This window comes from Protopterus annectens, chromosome 13.part0, assembly GCF_019279795.1.
Source record: "Protopterus annectens isolate FY-2018-M chromosome 13.part0, PAN1.0, whole genome shotgun sequence".
Classification (NCBI taxonomy): Eukaryota; Metazoa; Chordata; order Ceratodontiformes; family Protopteridae; genus Protopterus; species Protopterus annectens.
In genome coordinates, this window is record NC_056747.1 from 909842165 (window position 1) to 909858345 (window position 16181).

The window sequence follows — 16181 nt, forward strand, 5'->3', positions numbered from 1 at the left end:
ACCTTCAAATGAAAGAGTTGTGTAAAAATAAAAAATCTTTAAAATACACAGAGCATACAGAAAAACATGGTTTTGTGAAAATGCTGGAGTATGACAAAATGTGTGGAAAAAACAGAACAAAGTTATGCAAATGATGTAGGGAGCTTGGGATGGGGGAAAATAGAGGTGACCACTGAAGAATGTGTGTGTCGGGGGGGGGGGTGGTAAAACAGCATACCAGGCCTATACGTAGAGGTGCTGTAAGGTATCATTGTTGCAACTAAATGCCAGCCACAGTGAAGGTCAGTCTACAAGAAGAGCCAACAGGGTGTGGTACACAGTCCTGTCATTATATAAGAGCATTGTTGCTGCAACTCGGTCTGTACCTACTACTCCTAAAAATGCAGCATGAACTAACAACTTGCTCAGGAGTGGGTAGAAATAACAGGGTGATGCTGAGACTGGAAGTGTCCAGGGGGCCCCCAACCAGACACTTGCTGGGGGCCTCCAAAATGCTAACACTAGACCTGTTAATACATTTCAGCCTTCTCTTCACGCACATTTCCATTTCTCAGAAACTACAAGGTGATGCTGATGTCTACTCGAGCTGTAGAAAAAAATGCATCAAAACATAATGTATAAATCAAATACGTTGGACAGTTTCCATTCTGCTCTGACCTTCATTAACTTTGTTGAGAGCTCCACCAATTACAGTTCCAGAGGCTTTATTTTAGTTTCTAAAATATGTATTACATGCAATTGTTCTGAAAGTATACAACACCTATAAATAATGCATATAACTGTAAATAATAAACCCATCGACTTAGGATCTATGGGGGAAACTTTTATCTCATTTTTTTCCCTGACTTACAGAAGTATCGTGCTAATAATAAGCACGTTCTACAGGAAAGAACTAACATAGAAACTGGTATGTGCTACTATGGAAACTGGTTTATAAACATACCAAGATTTCAGAATGCAACTGCTTTTAAGTAACTACTAAAAGAAAAAAATTCGAGCAGTAACCAGGTTTTACGACCATACACAACAACACTGCTACTTCTGCGTCAATAACATTAGTAGTCGGCCTAGTAACGCAGATTGAATTTAGTGAGAACAAAAGAGATTGCACCTGACCATAACAAACAGTGTCACACAGACCCCTTGTTTGATGTACATTTACAGAATATCAACATGGTATGCCGTCATGCATTTACACTACAAAAGCCACTACAGCCCATAAACGACTGCAAAATAAATTGGGCTTACACTGTGCATTGTATCGCAGTTTAAAAGTTGGCATACTTTGTTTTACACTACTCAACACAAGTACTTGGTACAGGGAAGAGCTGCACGGGAAACACTATCTAAAACCTGACATGCTGTTTCGCGAACCCACTGATACCTGAGATACTATACGCCGGTTGCAGCCTACCTGTTAAAACCGGGGGCGGCACTGAGACGTACGAATCAAGGACAGCTAACGGCACTGTGTGAGATAGCATCTAATCGTGGCCTGCAGCGCCGCTGGCAACGAGACTTAAAGTTACTATTTTTGTTATGCTGAGAGGTAGTCCTACGTCAAGTGGACATAGACTCAGTACTCCTGTGCTCTATTTTTTTCTTTTGTGGAAAAGGACGTAAAACAATCCAAAATTATATAAATCGAAAGTGAAAGTTGGGTAGTAGGAACCTAATTGCTCCCGCCCCGTTACGGAGCTATACATCTCCCAAAATTATGAAGCGGGTGTGTTTTCAGTTGTACATTTGTTAACTCCCAGCCGAGACATCTTCAAATAAGATTTTATTTTCGTTCCTCAGTAGCACAATTCATCCGGGTTAGTCAATGGTAAAATAATCTCGTTTTATTCCTTAAGTGAAGCATAAATAACAACGGTTTTGTAGCTTTAGCGTAAACTGTTGCTAGCTAGAAGATAAATTTTGCTCAGATTTATCACCTTGTTATAAAACAAACTTAGGCATCTTTTGCGAAGCTTCCATCTTGGCCCTCTGTGTAGCATTTATTCTCGTTTGTAGTTAACGCAGTGCAACAGGGTTTCAGTAATACGAATGTTTATTAAAATTTAGTCAAACAAGGGTTTCAGTAGAGCTACAGTATGTGGAGTAATGTATTGGTGTTATGTCTGTTAAAATGCTACTAACCATTTATAATGGTTGTCCGGTTGGAGAGCTGTTTTTGTGGGGAACTGTACAGTGTATGGTACGGGGTAGACGCTAGAGTGTAGGATGGAAGGTAAGAGTGCATCCAATGGGCAAAATACGAAGACGAATATTGAGGCAGGAGAGGGTGGATATGGAAGGAACAATGAAGAGTGGATGTGCATCTGAGTTCAGCTCTGAGCCCACTGCTGTGCATACTGCTGATGGACTACATTAGCAAACAGGTCAGAGGGGACAGATCAACAAAGTTGCTGTATGCAGATGAGGTGGCATTATAGGCAGACTCCGAGAAAGAACTTTAGTAAAGGATAGGGGAATGGAATGCAAAACGAAGAAGCTGAGAATTGAGATAGAAGGTAAGAAAGTGGAACAGGTTACTATCTTCAGGTATTGGGGGGGGGGGGTCTGAATGAAGAGGTCCAAACTAGAATCAGAAGGTCTGCAGCCAAATGGCACAGAAGTGTCAGGGGTAGTGTATGACAGAAGAATGCCAAAGAAGCTGCAAAGTAAGGTGTACAAAACAGTGATGCAACCAGTACAACTGCATAGTACAGAAATATGGGCAGTAAAGGGAAAGCAAATGAGGAAGCTAGAGGTGATGGAAATGAAGTGCCTAAAAAGGTTGGTAAGATGCACACAATGGGACAGATGAAATGAGAACATAAGAGCATAAGACAAAGTAGCTCCAAATGCAGAAAAGATCAAAGAAAACAGATTACGGTGGTTTGGACACATGAGCAGAAAAACATGAAGACAATCTAGTGAAGAAGATTTGGGATAGACAGGAAGAAGGTAAAAGGAAACAAAGGCTTCCATCAAAGAGTTGGATGGATTGTGTGGGAGAAGATCGGCAACAATCGGGCATGAGTGTCAAAGAAGGTAGGAGTGTGGCTTTGAATCAAGAGAGGTGGCGACAGTTAACATGACACCCCAACCACTTGTAGAAAAGGGGTTGATGATTTGTTGTTTCACTTTTTAAAGGTAATTTATACCCAGTTTGAGGTCACATGGAGCTATCGGCGGGGGGTGATACCTGCTAACTACATGAGGTCATTTTTTTCTTGTCTATTTCCTCCCTTAGCATGTAACATGGAAACATTAACTCCACTGTCCTGATAGGAACATATAGCTCCCTCATTGGAAGCATACGTCTTTTGTTATTAATTGAGGTCTTGTGGCAAGATCTGCTTTTCTTTCTTTTTCTTTTCAACACTCTCTTTACATATTCAAGATGATTCTGTGTTTTTGACTGCTCTCATCCGAGTTATTTTAGTGTTTAGGGTTATTGCAGATCTGCTCATCTTTGAATTTGGTTTTAGTTTCCATATGCTGCTGATGGCAGGTTGTGGTGGAAGACTGACCTCTGGACATTTTTTATGCTGGAACATTAGAGACTTGTATATTTTCTCTCTATTCTTTTTCTGCCACAGCCATGGTCACCTCTTTGTTCCCCAATGCAGTAAGAACTTCATTGCCCATTCATTTCCCTTCAGAGTGAGAGCCACCAGAGCCTTTACTTTGTTCTAGTTGAAGAAAAGTGGTCCAGGGCATAGCCATTAACAAATTAGTCATGAAGGGATTTTTGTTCCTAAACCCAGCTCTTTGGTGTTTATGTAGGCACATGCATCACTGGGGGGGGGGGGGGGGGCTGCCAATGTTGTTGAAGTAGAAGCATGCATGTTCTACATGAGTCCTATTAGAAATCTCAGATACTTTCTTGGGTAGCCATTCCCATACCCTGTCACAACCATGGTTTAAATATCAGGACCGGGCTGTGGCTATCCCTGGAGCAGAAGATCCAACAGCTGGGAAGCCACCAACCCCCCCTCCCCCCATGAGGACACTGAATAATTGCACCTTTCCTGCTCCCCCAACCTGGATCTTCCAGCACTCAGGCTGCTAATCAAACTCTAGTCATCTGGGTCATAGTCAAGGCTCTATCCTTGTGTATCACAGAGCTAGGTACAGGCCAACAATTTTTTGGTTCTTGTTTTATGTTACATTAATGCCTTGAAATGTTGAGAGATTAAATAATCTGGTAAAAAAAGTTGCAAGGTTTTGCCTATATTTTAACACCTAAAGTCACATTGCTTAAAGGCACTAATTTCAAATTATCAACATCATACTAAGCTGGTTAAAATAGGTTTTAAGGAGTTTTATTTTTCTCTTATCCAGGTGGTAATGTAGAAAAGATCTAGATGTCTTATAATCTTACTGAGTAACCGCACTGTGGATTCATATCAGGTGTAGGGTAGTCCACATTCTTTTCTGTTAGCTAATGGGCTTAATAGTGGTACATAAGGATCTGCACTTACTGTTTAGACTTGTTATTCACCAGTTTCTCATTATTTTTTTGAGAAGGGATAAAGCTCTTGTTGAGCACCTTTATATGTTTCAGTCTCTTCTGACATTTCCTGTGAAAATTTTCTCATTATGTGACATAAATTATACAGTCCAGCAGTTAGCACAGAGGATTAAGTATGACAGCTGGGTAGTTAGCACAGGAAATGTAGTCTATGATTCCTGTAATCCGTGGTTTAATGCTGTCAGCTTCCACGTGCCTACAGTATTACACCGGGCAAGTCACTTACCCAGACAGTGCACTCAAGCAATTCAGAAACTAGACTAGACTCTTCAGTATTCTCCTGGATCACATACTTGACATCTAAGGCCAAAGATACCAATACTGACAGGCACTGGGGATATAATTACTATTGTTAGTGTTAGGCTCCGGAATATAAAGACTGGTTGGAAATTATTCTCTTGGATTTTGTGGGCAAGGATGTAGGCTTAAATGCTTAGTCAGTGTGGGATAACTGAAGGCCTCACTTAGACAAGTTTAAGTTGCATACTGAAAGGAGATGGTAAGACACTGGCAGGTTTGTAGACACAAGAAGAATTGCTTTCAGTCCTTCATTCTCAGTGTGAGAAAAATGATCAGTGGTTTCTGCAAAAAATGGATAAGTGCAACTGATGAAATCCAAGAAAATATTCATTTCAAGTGTTTTTTTTTTAAGAGAATATTCTTTAAGAACCCCATAGTTTTTCAACACACATTGGCTGTGAGGCCTCATCAGCATCAGGCTGGTGTGTTCTGTTGGGTGTATAGTGGTGTTCTCTTTTGCTGTGATGTTAAAGTGAGAGTTGTTTTGAGTATGTTTGGTAGGTTGAAAGATGAGTAGTTTAGTTTTGTTTGGGTTGAGTATTAATTGGGCATCGGATAACCAAGTTTCAACAGAAGGAAAAGGCTTCCTGTGTGACTTTTTGCAGTTTGGGTAGGGACTGGGCTGAGCTGATGATGGTTGAGTCATCTGCGTATTGTATGAGTGTGCCATGTTTGATGGTAGAGGCTAGATTATTGGTGAAAATAGAGAAGAGTAGGGGTCCAAGGATGGATCCTTGGGGAACCCCTATAGAGACAGGTAGTTGGGGAGATGTGTCATTCTGCCATACAATGGATTGTTGGCGGTCAGACAGGTAACTCTGAAACCAGTTGGTGACTGATTGAGAGAAGGATAGGTTATTGAGGACAGAGATGAGTTGTTTGTGTGGGACCATATCGAATGCTTTAGATATGTCTAGGAAAGTAGCAGAGGAGAGATAGCCATTGTTTTTATGCTGAAGGATAGTGTTAGTAAAGGAGAGTAAGGCAGTGGTGGTGCTATGGTTTGGTCGGAAACGATGCTGAGTATTGGAAAGGAGGTTGTTAGTAAGGAGGTAGTCTGAGACTTGAGAGTGAATGCATCTCTCTAGTATTTTGGAGAGTGGAGAGAGAATAGCTATGGGGTGGTAAATGGTTAGTTCTGTGGAGGGGCCGCCTTTGTGGGGGGGAATTATATGTGATACTTTCCCTAGTGTGGGAACGTAACTTTCTGACAGAGATTGGTTAATCAAGATGGATACTAGGTAGGCTAGAGCATTACCTGCGATTTGTAGGTATTCACTTGGGAGGTTGTCTGTTGCTAATTTGGTAGGCTTAAGTTAAGTTAAGAGGTTTTTATGTTGGAGGTAGGAACCAGAGAAAAAGAGAAGACAGTGGGGAGATTACTAGTTGAAGGTGTGGGTTGGAGGGGAGGGGGGTTGTGTTGTCTAGCTAGTGATAGTATAGTTTGTGTGAAGTGTGTGTTGAATGAGGTAGCAATATTTTCGGAGGAGTGAGGGATGTTAGGAGGAAGGGTACTGACTTTACCTGGGTGGTGGATGGAGTTTATGGAGGACCAGAATTGTTTGGGGTTGTGTTGGGAGGAGTCTAGGGCAGACTGGTAGTATTGGAATTTGTCCTGTTTTATTAGCTTTTTGACTCTATTGTGTAGTTCTAGGAATTTCTGTCTAGTTGAGGGGGTTTTGGTTTTTGCACCAGTGCTCCCAGGCTTTATCCCTGTTTTTCATTTCTGACTTAGTGGTTTTCTGCAGCCATGGTAAGGGTTATGCTTTGGTTCTGAAAAGTCTTATGGGGGCGTGGTAATTAAGGATGCTCAGGAAGGTAGTATTAAAAGATTCAACTGCGTCATCAAGACTGAGGTACTTTAGAGGATGCCAGTTACATTCTTTGAGGGATGAGATGAATGTGAGTGGGTTAAAGTTAAATGTTTTACATATTTGATGGTAGATGACAGGTTTAACTTGGTATAGGTGTTTTTTGAGTAGGAAAGTTGGGGAGTGATCACTGAGGCTATCCAATAAGCAGCCTGCTATATATGATTGGGGGCTCTTACTGACTAGTATCCAATCCAGGGTAGTGTGCTTGTTGGAGTTTTTATTTATCCTGGTTGGCGACTGGACTAGTTGGGTGAAGCCATGAAGGTTTAGATGATGGGTTAGATAGTTGCCAGAACAGGATTGCCAGTCAATATTGAAATCACCTATAATTATAGTTTCTTGGGGAAGATGGTGGGTAGTCCAGCTGAGGAGGTTTTCTAGTGGAGGGATGTTTTGGCCAGGTGGGAAGTAGCATCCAATTATGTTGATGGTTTTATTTTGGTTTATTTTGACATTGGTATATATTATTTCTTAATTGCCTATTTGTGGAACTGATGATTTCAAGATCTGGATGTTTAGATTTGTGTCTTTCGGCTTTTCCCGGTTAGGGGTCACCACAGCAGAACTCTGGCCTGCTAATGATTAGTAGTTGATTTTTACATGCCTTGTTACCAGCCCTGGCGCACAACCTTCAACGAAGGTACGCCCATTCATGCATGCCTCCATGGAGAAGACGCTCTAGCTGAGAATCGAACCAGACAGCGTCTTACTGTGAGGCGACAATGCTACCGCAGCAGCACCACCATCGTGATGCTGTTTAAATATTATAGCTATACTGCCTCCTTTCTTGTTTAGCCGGTCCACTCTCAGTATGCCATAACCGGTAGGGAGTATTTGCTCACTGGTAATGTGAGCTTTTAGCCAGGTTTCTGTCAGGATGACTATATTTGGGGAGTACAAGTCTATGGTGGCATGGAGTTCATGGACCTTGTTGGATATGCTTTTAATATTTAGGCTTAGTAGAAGGAGGTCACTTGGCTTTCTATTGGCTGTGATTTGAAAGAAGTTGTGGTTTCTAGTCTGATTATGAGGAGCGGGGTTGGAGATGGCGGGGCCAGGGTTGGGGTGGATGTCTCCACTTAGGGCTAGTTTTGATATGCATGAGGTTATTATTTTTCTTATTTTTTAATGTGTTTATTAGGGAAACCTTATGATTGTGCTCTGTGAGTAATAGGTATGGTGGGAGGGTTGCTATGTTAAGTTGTAGGGAAGCTTTTTGTTTGAGTAATATAGTTGATAAAATATGTGGGGAGTGCATAGAGATGGTTCTTGAGTTGGTGGGAGGGGAGCTGAGTGAGGGTGAGACATGAGTGGTGGTGTGAGTAGTAGTAGTACAGTGGTAGTGGTTGAGTGGGGGAATGATGGAGTTTTGGAAGGATGTAAGATATGCAAGGAGAGTGCATGCAGCGAGCATAGGTATTGTATGCTTATACATGTTAGCTGAGGAGGAGTGATAGTAGTGGGAAGATGGAGGAGGTAGTGTGGGGTTTAGTGCCGTGGTTGGCTGTTGTAAAGATGGGAGGGGTTTACATGTGTAATAAAGGTAGGACCACTGGGGGTGGATTGGGGGCAGGGTGGAGACCCTGTTAGTTGTCTTATGAGGGGGCTGGAAACAATCGGGTAACAGAGTAAACTGATATAAGAACATATGATAGTGAATGTGGAGACTCAGCTATTCCACACACTGAGCTGCTGTAAGTTATATGGAGACATCCAATGGGCAAGTCACTGAGTGTGGATGGACTGTCATCAGAACAATATCAGCCTGCAGAATCAACTTTAGTACTGTATATGTTGCAAGTCATGAACAATGTACTGTAGGTGAATCAGATTGCTTCAAGCTGGAAATAAATTATTTCAGCAATTCCCAATGTAGATATCAACTTAGTATTCAGGACTGAATGGGCATTTTGATTGCAAACTTTTATGGCTCTATTATCAAACAGACTAACTCTTTCTGTTTATTTATAACTGTGATTATTGTGGATTTGTCAGGGATAGGTAAATATTAGATAACATTTCTAAAACTAATCTCTTAGTATAAAATGCAATCAGTTCAAAATCACCCTGGTTTACTGTAGGTCTGGATGCCAAAGTCTTTGATAAGTTTAAGACTTTTTACAAACTTTTGTAAAAAGATGCAGTCTGCATTTATCAACCTGATAACTTTACTTGTACTAAAGGGAGTTTCTAGAGTCACAATTTCTCTTACACTATCACAATAGTTGTGCTTAGCAAGTGGTACCAGGCAGGTTGTCCTTGTCTTCTCTTTATATTATATTTGGAAACTTTAGCATGCATTCTTAGAGATGTTGATATTCTGGTCTAGCATTATTGAAACAAAGAATTTACATTTTCTTTCTTTGCTGATGATCTACCTTTTTGTTTACTTACTGCCCCAGAAAGAGATATAGGATATTTGTTGGATTTATTGGCTGAATATGTGTTCCTCTCAGGATACACTGCTATTTGTTTTAAAATGCATGGTCTCCTTCTTAGCATCTGTGCTTAAGATTTCCTTGTCTTTGGAATGCCATTTTTTTTCTTTTTACATTGGTAACTTTATCACATGCAAGAACAAATAAAAATACAATATAAAACATGCTATATATATTATGGAAAGTTTCACAGAAATTGTTTTACTTATGGCCACCTTTTTCCTTCTTCTTCTTCCTCTCTCCTTCCAAACATTAATGACCTGAAGTGAGACAAATGCTCTTCAGTTCCCACAACTATAACAAAGTCAACAAAATCCACTCTTTCCACTTTCTGTTATCTAGCCATATTTTACAAGTCCAATTATTGCTTTGCAGTCTCAAATGTAGTCACTAATTTCCCTGTTGCTGGTCTTCTTCCTTTTCATCTCCATCTACCAACTCCAGATTCTGGTTCAATTCCAAGCTACTCCAAATTCTTCTGGTCATCTCCTGTGCTTTTCTCTGTCTCTCAAGCATTTTTATTTGGAACAGTGGAAAAGATTTCACTGTCAGAGTCTCTCTGTGTGCTTTATTATCAGAAAACTGTGAAGCAGAGTCCTCTTCTGCTTAATGGTTCACTTTTTGATGAACAAACTTTTGTATTTCCTTCTTAGCCTGTTCTGCGTCAAAAATTATTTTGATCCCCCAGGAAAATATTCTGAAGATGGCTGAGTATGGCAGCATTAATGTCACACCTTTCTCTTGACATTCCCTGATTACTGGAATAAATTTGTTTCTCTTCTGCCTGGTGTACAGTGAATAGTCATTTTCCACAAATACTCTACTGTCTCCACTTTTTACCTTTTGCCACAGTTTTGTTAGGTTCAACTCTTTCTGCTGGTAGTTTTGCATCTTTACTAATATGGGTATTGGCTGCTTTCTCATGGCCAGACTTGGAACATACACACAGTGTGCCCTTTTATTTAAGAGTTCATGCTGTGGCATACCAGTTCAGTTGCTTGTTTGTGCCTTTATAAAATTAATACAGTCTGTTCCTTCTAGTTTCTGTGGTACAATTGAAAATCTCAGATTTTACCTGCTGTATTTGGCTCCAATTATACACCTTTCACCCCCTCAACCTTCCCTCAGGAAATACCATCAAATATAACTCCTCTTACTATCACTAAGGAACAGGTCCTCAATGCTCTGTCTAAGGCCAAGAAGGCTGCATCAATGGGGCCTGACAATATCCCAGAATGCCATCTAAACAGCATGAAACATTACTTATCAGACTCTCTGCAATTGCTATTTAAATGTAGCCTCCAGACAGGCTTCATGCATCATAAATGGAGAACAGCAAGAGTCATCCCTCTGCACAAAGGTGGGTCATCTACAGACCCTGGAAACTACAGACCCATAAGTCTCACTAGTCTAATATGCAAAGCCATGGAAAAGATCAATAATGACATAGGAAACCTCCAGACACTGGACCCAACCCAATTTGGTTTGGTCAAAGGCAGGTCATGCCTACTCAGCCTGGTAGAATTTTTGAGAAGATCACCAAAGGGCAAACTGTATTAACACTGCCTACCTTGACCTGGCCAAGGTATTTGACACAATACCCTGCTCAGACATTGTTGACAAATTTAAGAGGTTAAGTACAAACCCTTATGTTACCTGGTGGATAGCCAGCTTGCACATAGACAGGACCCAGGAGGTGAGAATTGGTGAGTCCACCTCTACAAAGAGGCCAGTCTCAAGCTGAGTCCCTCAGTGATTTGTCCTGGAACCACTCCTTTTTGGCATTTACTTCTGTGAAGTCAAGGCCAATGCCAATAGCATCTGGCTGACTAAATGTGCAGATGATTGCAAATCAGGAGCTGTCATTGAATCCCCCACCAACACAAATGTTCTCCAAGAAGGGCTAATACACTCAATCAACCGGTGAACTAAAACTAAATGTCAAGATATGCATAATAGTATCTTTGGGAAGTCATCCACCAATAGTAACTATCATATTGACAACCCACCCCTTAGTGTTGACCCAATAGCATCTAGATCCAAATAAGTCATTGTTCCACTGCATTTAGCATTCATAAGACCTATCATCAAGTACAATGACCCCTTTGGTGTGTACCTAACAAGGTATACCCAACAATGGGACTGCCTACAGAGGTTCCTCACTAAAAGAATACAGGGTGTAAGTAACATGTCCTATGCAGACCACCTCAAGGTCCTATCCCTGTATTCTGTCTCCTACAGGCTGCTGAGGGGAAATCTATGCCTGGTATACAAGGCACTGTTAGATCCCACTCTGGACCTCCTGCATATCCGCAAAACAAACAGCACCAGAATTACTTGTTCTAAAGACTTAAACCTTCTCTGTGATATAAATAGGACCTGTTGGAGAGACAGGTATGTATCCTACAGACTACCCCTTTTCTGGAACAGGCTTCCCATCCACGTGAAGCAGAGTTCTTCCCTAACCCAATTCAAGTGTAATTTGGACAATTGGATGGGGAACAGGAAATTCATCTCTGGTTTGGCACCTATGTCTCTAATAGACATAGGCAGTGTAAATATTTCATCTCCAAGGCCCATGCTTGTAAATGTTTCATCTCCCAAGTTCCTGCTTACACTTTACAAGGGTAATAGAACTTGTCAAAGATTTGAGATGCATGGCTAGGCTGAAAAAGGCCCCTGTGGGGTTGTTAGACTAGTAAACACCCATGAACGTATGAACATGCTCTGTCCTTTATTCATATAGAAAAGAACTCTTAGTTCCAAAATATGCACAAATATTTAAAATGTACAAATACATAGATATACAAATTTATTTACACATATTCATGATTTTCCTTACAATCATACTAAACTTTCATCCCTATTAAATATCCACTTCTTTTTCCATAACCACCATCTGAATTTACTTAATATTGTTGCTAAAATCCATTTCCCATTAAAGATAAGTTAATTTATTCTTTCATTCCATATACCATAAAATAATTTTTTGTCTATTTTTTGAACATATTCTTTACTTCTATTCTTATAATATCCATATTTAATCATTTCCAAGTTTATTTTATCCACCTCTTTTATATCTTTGAAAAACATTTTTTACATATTTTTCCCATAACTTTTTTCTCTTTTACATAACAAAAACACGTGTTCAGTAGTTTCTTCTTCTTGACTATAAACATATTCATTCAGTTTTATGTTATGTGGCATACTTCCTTTTACTGGCAATTTATCTACTACCAGACTCCACAAAAAATCTTGACATTCTATTTTCTTATTACACCATTTGGTTCTTATTTTTATATCTTTAATTTTTTTCATCCGTTAGACTTTCCCATGGTTTTACATAGTAATGTTTAGTTATTGCTCTCTTATACTATACTTTTCTTTCTGTTTCTATATCATTACTTTGTATTTTCCACAAAAAAATATTTTTTGCATGGTAACATTTTGATTCTTCATTTAAACACTCTTTTTCTCTTTTAATGTTTTTCACCATTGTCCAACATTTTTCATACTTATATTTTTACAGTTTTAGTAGTAATCTCTGATTTTTTCATTTATCTATTTTAACACATTGTACAAGTTTAATGAAGCAGCATATACCACTGGATGAATTAACACTAAACCTCCTTCCTCTTTATTTATATACAAAACTCTTTTTACTGGATTTAATTTACAATCCCATATAAATGGAATATATATATATATATATATATATATATATATATATATATATATATATGGTTCCACTTGAAAACATCGAAATTATAAAATATCGAACTTCATATGGTCGAGACCATATGATCGATATTTTGAAATATTGAACATTTCAAGTGCAACCAAAAAAAAAAAAGTTTAAAAAGTGTATGCAGGGGTGCAAGCCCCCCTGAACACCCTTATGTGGGGGGCTGCACCCCCCTACTTTAATATTCCAACTCCGAGATCGCACTACAGTGGGGTAAAGGGAAGTCTCCTGTTTAGCGCTATATGCAGAAGCACTAAACGGGAGATTTCCCATGCCCTGTCTGCAGTACCATCACAGAGATGGCACATTCACAGTCACAGTATGCAGGGCACCTTACTGCCCTGCAGAAACACTACTTTTTTTTCCATATTTACGTACCTTTTTCTTCCACTTGAAAACATCGATCTTATGAAAGGTCGATCATATGGTCTCGACCATATGACATTCGACCTTTTAAAAATTAGATGTTTTCAAGTGTAACCATATACATATATATATATATATATATATATATATATATATATATATATATATATATATATATGCAATAATTCCTTTTCAAATACTACTGTAGAGTAGGGGTACTTTATATACAAAAATAATCATTTACAAAATATTTACATATTTACAAATGTACAAATATATAAATATACAAATCTGTTCACACAATATGTTTACATAATCATACTAAATTTAATTTAGTACATTGTTAAATTTGTCTATTATGATCTGCCTAGACACTGTTTCCTATTCTTTGTGATTCTTTACTCTTCCCTGGACATTTGTCTATGTACTTACTTACTGTACCATTTGTTGTACCCACTCTCTGTCTTCTGATAATCTTTCCATCACTCTCTGACTAATATTCTGTACTCTCTCCCAGTTTGTCTCCATTCCTCCTAGAACTGTACTATTTACTTTCTGCTCACACACTATTTTTTCTCTTTTCAGTTTGCTTGGGTCAACCACAAGCCTCAGGATCGCCCCCACACACACACACACACTTCAGTTCTGAAGCAAAGTTTCAGCAAAAGCTCAACTCAGCCCTGGGAAATCGCAACTTTTATACACAAGTCTTACTTTACAATTAATCATTAGGTGAATGTCATTGAATTGTTTTTAACAATTTTCTCTTATTTTGAACAATTTTCTCTTACTTTGTGACTATTATTGTGAGGTGAGCACAGCTGCATTGAGCTCTGTTCTGCTTCCAACTTGGAGAGCTTTAATGAAGTTTGCCACTAGGTAGCAACTTTCTGTACTAATTGTATAAGATCCTTATTCCTTCTGTATGTAAACAGGTGAGCTCCAGAGTCTAAGATTAAAACTATTCCAAAACAAAACTTTAGTTCAGTCCCAATTCCCTTAACTCTACTCATCCTTAAAGAGCCTGTTAGCAACATTTTTCTGTAAGATTAAAAGCTCTAACATAGTGTATTGTCTTACTTACATTTCATGGCTTCTGATTGTTTTTTCTTTTTTTTTTTTGGACTCCCTCCTGCTCGGGCTTGCTCTGCCTGCTCTGTTCACCCTTCAGGTTCACTCTGCTCCCCTACCCTGCCCCCTTATCCCACACACCAGTGCTTCTACTCTTATGCACTAGGCTGACACTCCCTCACTCTATCCATCCAATTACATGCACTTCCTGTTATCCTGTTTCCTCCTCCTAGACCTGTAACATGCTTTTGCTTCACTTATCACTTTTTACTACACTCATATTACTATCTCACCTCACTACTTACCACCACAACACATTCCAGACACCCACTTTTCATCACACCACAAACCCACTTTACCATACTACTCCATGTACATATCTCACCATCTCTCCTATACTTGTCAATTATTACTAGCCTCCAATATTTTCCACTTAGAATAATACCTACTAAAGATAGTCACTATAAACCTCAGTTATTCAACAATAAGCTTATCAAATGATTGAAATTACTTGCCAATATTACCTTTAGGCTACTGCTTAGTGGTGACATCCACCCAAACCCTGGACCACTCTCAGATACCACCAACCCTCCCAGTCACTCTAGTCTCAACACCCCTACACTTCCAATCCTAAGCAGAAAAAAATCAGACCTATTGCTAATGAACATTAGTATTAGAAGTATACCCAACAAATTAGACATCCTTCATGCCACTCTAGCCACATACTCCCCAGGCATACTAATAATAACTGAAACATCACTAAAACCAGGTATAAAATATAATGAACTACTACCCGTGGTTACTCCATACTACGGGGTGGATAGACTCAACAAAAGATGAGGTGGAGTTGCTATCCTCTTTACAGACCATCTCATATTAACTTTCATTGACTGCCAAACCCCACAACTTGACAGTGCAGAAATCATCTATACCACACTAACTATAAATTCAACAAAAACACAATATAATTTGCTGTTATATCCCACCTGGAAATAATGCCCCAGTTATAGAATATCTATTGCACTGGGCAAATAGTACCCTTAGTAAGGAGACATTCATACTGGGTGAGTTTAATTTAGACTGGTTTGCATGTGATACAGATCACTCCATCCATCACATAAACGTGCATGGTTTTACACAACCTATTCAAGAACCTACCTGAATAGATAAAGCTAGTAAAAAAACAATCAACCTTGGATTGGATATTACTAAATAACTCCTCTCACTCATTCCAATCAGGTTGCCCTCCTGATGGTCTGAGCAACCACCTACCCACATTTCTTATATGACAACACATATTCCCTCCAAAACCTACTACGTTTAAACAACACAGAAATATAACCTTAATCTTGACAACTTCATAGCTGACCTACAAAGGTGCAATTGGTCTCCACTCAAATACCTTGACCTAGATGATGCAGTGAACCTCTTTAATAAATCATTTTTAGATATACTGAATGCACATGCCCCTGTTAGAACCATCAGAGTAAAATCAAACTATGCCCCCCTGGCTAAGCAGAGACACCAGGGCCTTTCTGAAAAAAAAAAAAACTAGAGATAAAGCCCGGAAACTATGGCATAAGACTAACACAGGAGTTTCTAAACAATAGTATCAGGAACTTAGAAAGAAGGTTAAAAAAAACTCCAAATAAAACAGGATACAATACATTTCTATCATAACATCTAAAACACATATCAAAAAAAATCCTCAAAACTCTGGCTGGCTGTAAACTCAATCCTTCACCCAGGAAAATCTACTATACCAACCCCAAACAATCCACAACAATTTTGATAGCATAGCTACTATTTTTAACAAACATTTTACTGAATCTATAATTGCCCTTTCCAAGTAGCAAACTCCT

General features: G+C 39.2%; 1 protein-coding gene across 3 annotated transcripts in view; it reads right to left on the reverse strand.

Annotated features, from left to right (window-relative positions):
* The window catches only part of LOC122787763, a 580606-nt gene extending 578956 nt beyond the window's left edge, over positions 1–1650 (reverse strand). For all 3 annotated transcript variants that reach the window (XM_044054660.1, XM_044054661.1, XR_006362597.1), the window contains exon 1: positions 1415–1650. In XM_044054660.1, the coding sequence (XP_043910595.1) occupies positions 1415–1484 (70 nt within the window). In that variant the 5' untranslated portion in view covers positions 1485–1650. The remainder of the gene's footprint in view (positions 1–1414) is intronic.
* Between the last annotated feature and the right edge of the window lie 14531 nt (positions 1651–16181).